This window comes from Tursiops truncatus, chromosome 15 (genome assembly GCF_011762595.2).
Source record: "Tursiops truncatus isolate mTurTru1 chromosome 15, mTurTru1.mat.Y, whole genome shotgun sequence".
Classification (NCBI taxonomy): domain Eukaryota; kingdom Metazoa; phylum Chordata; class Mammalia; order Artiodactyla; family Delphinidae; genus Tursiops; species Tursiops truncatus.
Genome location: NC_047048.1, coordinates 19,248,482 through 19,257,652, shown reverse-complemented (window position 1 = coordinate 19,257,652; position 9,171 = coordinate 19,248,482). Strand labels below are relative to the sequence as shown.

General features: G+C 42.3%; 1 protein-coding gene across 5 annotated transcripts in view; it reads left to right on the top strand.

The window, feature by feature from the left end:
* The first annotated feature begins 1,482 nt into the window (after positions 1-1,482).
* SLC5A11 (solute carrier family 5 member 11) overlaps positions 1,483-9,171 on the top strand; it is a 42,518-nt gene continuing 34,829 nt past the window's right edge. For all 5 annotated transcript variants that reach the window (XM_019921767.3, XM_073792191.1, XM_019921766.3 and 2 more), the window contains exons 1-2: positions 1,483-1,617; positions 5,574-5,645. In XM_019921767.3, the coding sequence (XP_019777326.1) occupies positions 1,483-1,617; positions 5,574-5,645 (207 nt within the window). The remainder of the gene's footprint in view (positions 1,618-5,573; positions 5,646-9,171) is intronic.

The following is a 9,171-nucleotide window of genomic DNA, read 5'->3' as shown; positions in this document are numbered from 1 at the left end:
GCCAGCTTGATGACTCCTAAGCTTGAATCCTTAATACCTCTACCTCTATGTACCTCCACTGTATGAAACATCACGTTATGTTATTATCTGAGTGGGTTTACCCATTATTGGGGTGCACATCATAGAGGGCAGGACTGAGTTTTTCATTCCTGAACCCCTAGAGGCTGACACCTCGAGAGTGGAGCCATCTTAACACAGGAGTAAGTCAAAGCCCAAATCGCTTATAGTAAAAAAATTACCCTTGAGAATTGTATTAGTTTCCAATTGCTGCTGTAACAAATTACCACAAACTTAGTGGCTTCAAACAGCACAAGTTCATTATCTTACAGTTCTGGAAGTCAGAAGTTCTCAATGGGTCTTACTGCACTAAAGTCAGGTGAAAGTAGGGCTCACTTCCTTCTGGATGCTCTAGGGGAGAATCCATTAATTTGCGTTTTCTAGTTTCTAGAAGTCACCTGCATTCCTTGGCTCGTGGCCCCATTACCCCATTATCAAAGCCAGCAACATCAGGCCAAATCCTTCTCACACTCTTATCTCTCTGGTTCTCTCATCTAATCTCCTCTTCCACTTTTAGGGACCCTAGTGATTGCATTAGTCCTACTCAGATAAGCTCCCTATTTAAAGGGAAGCTGACTAGCGACCTTAATTACATCTGCAAATGTAATTGTCCTTTGTCCTATAGCGTAACACATTCACAGGCCCTGGGGATTAGGATGTAAACGTCTTTGAGGGGGACATGATTCTACCCACCACAGGAATCCCTTAAATTGCCCAAGGAAGTGCAATATACTGAGAAATACCTTAAGATACTGGTTCAAAACATGGATTCTGGAGCAAGATTATTAGCCTTCAAATCCCAGCTCTACCACTTGAACTGTGTTACCTTAGGCAAGCTAGTTAACTTCTCTGTGCCTCAATTTTGCCAGCTGTAAGATGGTATGATAGCAACAGTGCCCACTTTGCAGGTTTATAAACACTTAGGATGATGCCTGGCATGTAGTAAGTACTATATAAGTGTTTATTAAATAGATGCATTTTTATGGGCGTATCCAGCAGTGAAACAAGATTGTATTGACTCACTGAGCCTCTGACAAAATTGCTGGCTTGACTTTCACCCAGCAGTGAGGTACCTGGGGAACAGAGACTGACGCAGGTGTCTTGTTTTTCTCTCACTCCCGGGTATGTGGAAGAGGGTGGTGAAACATCTATATTACTTAAATTGTGTATTCTTCTTTGTATTTTGCCAAGCGAGTGGTTGGATTGGTAAACATTAACTGTAGATTTGACGTGACTTCCTTGTAAATGTTTGCTGAGTGAGTGGGTGGATGCATCTGCCTTCCCGAGGTTGTCTCCTCCACTTGTGTCCTCTTGCTTGGATGTCCCAAGGAGGCAGCCACGGAGAGGGTGAGAAGAGTGGCACCAGGTCCTGGCATCTGACACGCATTTGCCCTTCCACAGGGGTGAGAGAGTTCATTCAGGACCATGGAGAGCAGCCCCAGCAGCCCTCAGCCCACTCGGCCAGATCCCCTGGAGGCATTTCCCCAGAGGACTCTGGAACCAGGTGACATCGCAGTGCTGGTTCTGTACTTCCTCTTTGTCCTGGCCGTTGGACTATGGGTAAGCCAGGTCAGGGGGAGGGAAAGTGGCTGGGGTGGGGTGAGAGACTAGCTCAAGGTCACACAGTAATCAGAACTTTTATTATTTTTATTTCTGGCCGTGCCACACGGCATGCGGGTTCTTAGTTCCCCGACCAGGGATCGAACCCGTGCCTCCTATAGTGGAAGCGCAGAGTCCTAGCCACTGGACCGCCAGGGAATTTCCTAATCAAAACTTTACTATTTAAAGAATGCGTTGAGTATCAACTGTGTGTCAAGTACCTTGTTAGGCACTTTCATTCATGTTATCTCATGTAATTTGCACAGGTCGCTATGAAGAAGGTACTATCGCTATACCCCATTTTATAGATAAGAAAACCGAGGCTCAAAGAATTTAAGTTCCTTATTCTGTTAGTAAGTTAGGAGAGCTGGGGTTAGAATCCATATCCTTCACTTTGAAGCCCATGCTCTTTAAAAAGTAGTTTTGTTTTTTTAAAGGCAGTGAAATAAAAACAACTTAAAATGACACACAGTGAAAAGTCTTACTACTACCCTTCCCTCCACAGGCAACCACTGTTATTAACTTTTTAGTACATTAGTGTATTCTTCCAGAGTTTCTTTAGGTAAATCCAAGCAAATATTAATGTGTATATTTCCCTCATTCTTAAATAGAAGGTAGCTTATTATACATACCGTTTTTTTACTTTGATATGTTTCACTGATCAGTGTCTCCTGGATATCTTTTCATATCAGTATATGGACGCTTCTGCATCTTCTTAAAAGTTGACCAGTACTAACACACCATTGTAAAGCAATTATACTCCAATAAAGGTGTTGAAAAAAAAATTTGCCCGGTATTCCATAGATGATCATACCACAATTTATTTAACCTGTTTCTTGCTGAGGGTCATTTGGATTGTTCCCCATCTCTTAACACTAAAATTTATGCTGTAATAGACAAGTCTTGGACACATTATTTTGGATGTATACAACTATAATGTAGGATAAATTCCCCGTACTGGAATCATCAGGTTAAAGGATGTATGTATTTGTAATTGTGATAGCTTGTGTCAGATTGCCCTCCTTAGGTTTAGTGCCAATCTGCACAAGATCATTAAATGTATGAAAGTCACATGATCACATCCACAGCAACACTGCATTGTCAAACTTATTCATTTTTGCCAAACTGACAGGGAAACACTATCTCAATGTACTATCATATAATCAGTGAGGCTAAAATAAACATCCTTACATATGTTTAAGAACCACTTGTTTCCTTTAGGTGAAGTATGGTTTCATATTTTTTTTCCATTTTCATTAAGTTCTTGCTCTTATTCTTATCAATTTCTAGGAACGCTTTACATATTAAAGAGACAGTAACTTTGGGATAAAGGATAGTGCAGAGGAGGTGCTGCTATCTGATTTTCAGGTCAAATGACTTGAAAACTGTAGCCTACTGAGGTGTCCCCGCTTCAGTTTGACTATTTGTAGATCATTTCTCTACTCTTACCCCTTAGCTTTCCCTGCTCCAGATCAATCAGGGGATAAAAGTACTGGCCATCCCAAAGACCATGGATCTGATATTGAGATGGGTGAGATGTTGTTAAGGGTCAGGGCTTTTAGTTATCTATCTATTTATTTATTTATTTATTGTCGCGCTGCACGGCTTGCGGGATCTTAGTTCCCTGACCAGGGATCGAACCCGGGGCCCCGACAGTGAACGTGCCGAGTCCTAACCACTGGACTGCCAGGGAATTCCCAAGAGTCAGGGCTTTTGATTCAGACAGGTTTGAGATCAGGATTAGGTATAGGGGTAGAGTTAGGGTGAGGGTTAGAGTTCCTGGGAATCTATATTTTCACAAGAGAATTGGGAGACTCTGATGTATTACTAGTTTTTGAAGTCATGGATTTAGATGATCCCTTTTAGCACGAGGAGTTCTTTACTCTTGGAAAATACTTCCTGTGTCAGGGTTCAGCAGGAATGAGCCATAGTGTCTGTTTTCTATAGTAAGATCATTTGCAGGGATGAAAAGATATCATTTCATGTCATCTCCCATCCAGTAAGACTCCTCTCACCAACACCTGCACCCAGAGGCTGGGAGAAGTTAAACCGCTTATCACAAATAGCTACTTAGTGGTTAAAATGTCTCTGTTAAAGCACCTTTAATGCCAGGAAGCTCACTCCTAAAGAGCTCTGAAATCAGGCTGACCTAGGTTTGAGTTCCCAGCCTTCTGCTCTGTAGAAATATGGTACTACATACATGACTTTACTTCCAAGCCACAGTTTCTTCATCTGTTAAACTGGCCTGATGACACCAACCTCATAGGACTTGGTGAGGATTAAAATGAGATGATGCCTCAAAATGCCTAGTATAGTGTCTGTCACATAGTACCGATGCTCAATAAATGATATCCATTGTGAGCTATCTATAGCTCATTGTGGCTTGTCTATACGAGCCATGAGTCTAAAACTCAAATGCCTAGGGGGATCTAGTGGGTTATTATACATCTGTGAGGCAGGGAGTGGTAGGGACTGTGTTGACCTGAAGAGTTTATGTCTCCTCTAAGGGCATTCAGATGAAAATCTTCTTAAAAACTGTGGGTCAAACAAAATATATTTGATCTAAAAAATAAACAAACTAGTGAATATAACAAAAAAGAAGTAGAATCACAGATATAGAGAACAAACTAGTGGTTACCAGTGGGGCGAGGGAAGGGCTGGAGGAGCAATACAGGGGTAGGGTGTTAAGAGGTACAAACTATTATGCATAAAATAAGCTACAAGAATATATTGTACAGGGCTTCCCTGGTGGTGCAGTGGTTAAGAATCTGCCTGACAATGCAGAGGACACGGGCTCGAGCCCTGCTCTGGGAAGATCACACTTGCTGCGGAGCAACTAAGCCTGTGCGCCACAACTACTGAGCCTGCGCTCTAGAGCCCGCGAGCCACAACTACTGAAGCCCGCACGCCTAGAGCCTGTGCTCTGCAACAAGATAAGCCACCCAGTGAGAAGCCCACACACCGCAATGAAGAATAGCCCCTGCTCGCTGCAACTAGAGAAAAGCCCACGTGCAGCAACAAAGACCCAATGCAGCCAAAAAATAAATAAATTAATTAATTATTTTTTAAAAAAAGAATATATTGTACAATAGAGGGATATAGCCAATATTTTATAACAACTATAATGGAGTATAATCTTTAAAAATTTTGAATCACCGTATTGTATAGCTGTAAATTATGTAATATCACACATCAACTATACTTTATTTTTAAAAAAATATTTATTTATTTATATTTATTTTGGCTGCGGGGTCTTCATTGCGTCATGTGAGATCTTTTAGTTACAGAATGCATGCGGGATCTAGTTCCCCAACGAGGGATTGAACCCTGGCCCCCTGCATTGGGAGCACAGTCTTACTCACTGGACTATCAGGGAAGTCATTTTTTTTTAAAGGACCTCAGAGTTTTGTACTTTTATAATATTTCTAGTTTTTATTTTTTGGACGAGCCACGGGGCATGTGGAATCTTAGTTCCCTGACCTGGGATCGAACCTGTGCCCCCTGCAGTGGAATCATGGAGTCTTAACCTCTGGACTGCCAGGGGAGTCCCTCAATCTTTTTTTTAATTATAGTTGAGGGACTTCCCTGGCGGTCCAGCGATTAGGACTGTGCTTTCACTGCCGAGGGTCCGGGTTCGACCCCTGGTTGGGGAAATAAGATCCCACAAACCGCGTGGCAAAAAAAAAAAAAGTGAAGTAAGATATTTCAGGCAAACAATGTCCATGGGAAGTATCGCTCAGGGACTCCTGCAAAAAAACCAAAAACAAACAAAAACCCAAAAACAAATAAACAAAAAAAACCAAAATAAATTTGAGTCTGGCCTGCTGGACTCCCGGGTTATAATCTGTGGCCTAGACCATTTTGGGAGGTGTCTGATTGCTAACATTTCCCTCACCCACCCCTCTTCTTTGTTTCAGTCCACAGTGAAGACCAAAAGAGACACGGTGAAAGGCTATTTTCTAGCTGGAGGGGACATGGTGTGGTGGCCAGTAAGTAGTCTTTGGTTCAATTAAAATTACTTCTCAAAGACTCTTCAAGTGTTGCTATTCTGTCTATCCTTTGCTCGCTCAGGACTCTCTAGTTCCATGTTTTCTGGAAGTCGCAGTCTAGACTAGAGAAGGCTTAGCTCCAACTCAAATTTGTTTGAACAAAAAGAATTCATCAGCTCACCTAAGGGAAAAACTGAGGGTTGGTCTGGGTTCAGGTATGGCAGAGTATAGGGGCCCAAGTGATAAGTAGGACCTGGTTTCTCCCTCTGTTTATCCTATCTATCTATCACCTATCTATCATTTATCTATCCATTATTTATCTATCATCTATCTATTTCTATCTGCTTCTCTTCTTCTGGATGGGTGCTATTCCCAAACAGGCTCAACTTCATGTCAACAAGATGGCGGCCACTGCTCCAGACCTTTCATCCTCTCAAGTTCCAGCCTAGCAAGGGAAGAGCACCTGCCTTCATGGCAGTATCCCTGGAAAATATCCCATCTTTGATTGTGTCCCTTGCCCATCTCTGTGCCAATCACTGTGACCAAGGTAGTTTGATGTGCTAACTGGGTCACATACTCAGTGCCTAAGCTGTGGGGCATGGAGCCTGCTCTGAGGCATATGTGATGAGAAATGAGAGGGGCTAGACTCTGAAGGAAAACTGGAGAGCATGACTGGGACAAGGTGGAATGGGTGTTGAGAACATAAATAACAAATACAACAGCCCAATTAGTATTTTCTTTTCAAGGGTAGCTAAAGGCATTACTAAATACACACACACACACACATGTGCACAGACAACATACACATGCACACAGACCTCTGTTTCCTGGGCCCTGAGTAGGGGATGAGGAATAATAATTTTATTCTTGATCTCCTAATATAAGTGTTAAATCTTTGAACTAAAAAGAGAGAAGACATCTCCCGTTTGCAGGGAGTCCAAAAGATGTAGGATTTAAGATGCAGAGATAACAGGTATATAAGTTTCTGGTCCATAAGATGTCTAAAGACAATGACCAGTGTCCTCAAAAGATACCAAAAATGAGCTCTGGATTATATATTCAACGATTTCATTTAAAAAATTCCCTGAGGAATATGTCCAGCAGTGTGCCAAACACGGCACACATTAGTGAGCTCGTCTTCAACCTCAAGGAGCTTGTAATCTAGTGCAGTGTTTCCCAAAATATAAGTAATATGTGCCCCATGATTTTTCAGTTGTGCACAGACAGAGCATTAAATAACATCAAATTACTTAGTGAGAACATTATTCCCTTTCCTATTCTCTGTTAATCCTCCTGGTTACATAAAAGAAACAGTCAAATTTTGGTACTAATAGGGTTTTACCAACCTTCCAGCACTGGCTAATCTCTGTGTTTAAAAGAGAATGCAGGGGCTTCCCTGGTGGCACAGTGGTTGAGAATCCGCCTGCCAATGCAGGGGACACGGGTTCGATCCCTGGTCCGGGAAGATCCCACATGCCGCGGAGCAACTAAGCCCGTGTGCCACAACTACTGAGCCTGTGCTCTAGAGTCCGTGAGCCACAACTACTGAGCCCACGTGCTGCAACTACTGAAGCCCACGTGCCTAGAGCCCGTGCTCCACAATGAGAGAAGCCACTGCAATGAGAAGCCCCCTCACTGCAACGAAGAGTAGCCCCAGCTCGCCACAACTAGAGAAAGCCTGCGTGCAGCAACAAAGACCCAACGCAGCCAAAAATAACTAAATAAAATAAAATAAAAATAAAAGAGAATGCAAGCCTCAGGCTAAGTGAATTTGGTCGTCCAGAGAACCTAGCTAGAATTTAATAATTTTTTTTTCATTTTATTTGTATGGTTCTCTTCTATGTAGAGCAAGAGATACTGATTTTCTACTAAAGGCTGTGGAGATATGTATATATATATATATGCATGTACTATTATATTACTAATATATTGTATTAATATCTAATACATTGACTAAATAATATGTGATTCATGTATATGAGTTAAAGAAGAAGTCAATATAAGATAAAATATTAAGTAAATAGCAGTGCAGGTGCAGTGAACTTAGAGAAGGCTACAAAGGAAATATTCAGTGACAGTTTTAAGAAATCCTGCTCTAGTGGTCTCTATGAGGAGTGATGCTGAGTTCCTAAAATTCAGTAGCAATACAGCAGCCCACCTAAGTATGCCTGCTTTCGCATGTCACTTCTGGGACCATTTCTGTGCTCATACTCCTTGGATGACCCTTCCCCAGGTCAAGAAGCAAAGGGAAATTTTGGAACTTTTTTTGCTTTCTTCACCTAAGGAGAATGATGTCCATGTGAAGGAGATGTGGTTAGGAGTATGGGCTTTGGCCTGATAAAATGTTAACATCTATAGAAAACCAATACTAGTTCTGATAGGAATTGGTTATAGAGGTTTATGTGGTCTCTCACAGCCTTGGCCCACCTAAACACTGTCTGGGGGCAGGTGCCTTTGTGCATATCCCATCATTTCATTTCAAGTAGCAGATGTCTGTCGCTGGTAAACAGAGTCTGATAGCACTAAACATTTGGATCACATTATGAACTGCTCTAGTCCCCAAAGCAACCTTCTGATTATAGTTTGGCTTCTCACGTAGCTTATCTACATGGAGAGGCTAGACAATTTGAATATCTGGTTGCACACCCAGTTGTAAGTCTCACTGGAAATCAATTAGCTTTCTGCTTTTATGTGTAAATCTTAGGAGTTTTGTTAATCCAGGTCTGCCCCTGATGAATAAATCCATTTTCTCTGTAATTACTAAGTGAAAAAAAAAAAAGAGAGAGAGAGAGAGAGAATAGGCTCTGGAGCATGTGCATTAGTTAGCTGGTGTTGCCCAACAAACCACCTACACAGTTAGCAGCTTAAAACAGCTACAGTGTATTATTTCTAACGATTGCGTGTTTTGAGTGGGTGGTTCCTCCCCCGCTCTTTAGAGTCACTCATGGAGCTGCGTCTAGCTGGTGGCTGGGAAGGGCTGGAAGTCCAAGATGGCCTCATCCCAGATCTGGAGCTCCGGCAGGAGCTAGACTGGCTAGAAGGCAAGGACTTCACTCTCTCTCTATGCCTCTCATCATCTAATGGCCCGGCCCAAGGTTTTTTACAAGGCGTCTGATTCCAAGGGCAAAGATGAAAGCTGCCGAGCTGTTGTGTGTTGGCCTGGAAGTCACACAGTGTCACTTTCACCACATTCTATTGATCAAAACAAGCCACAGGCCAGCGCAGATTCTTTATGGGAAGAGTGGAAAATCAGAGGAGCCTGCAGAGTGGGGTCACTGGGAGTGGCAGAATAAAGATCTTTGAAATCTCCTCCTGCATAAAAGCCATGAGAACAGTGGCAAAATTGTCAAAATCAACATTTTCGGAACTCGGGAAATTGACCTAATGCTAGTATCCATCCAGGGAGCTTTAATTCAAGAAAAACAGCTGAATCTCAGTAAGAACAGGAAGTTTTGTGGGGGTTTACCTGGCTCTGTTCTCATTCCCTTCTCTTCAGCTCTGCAGTAGTCTTGAAGGCCACTGGTTA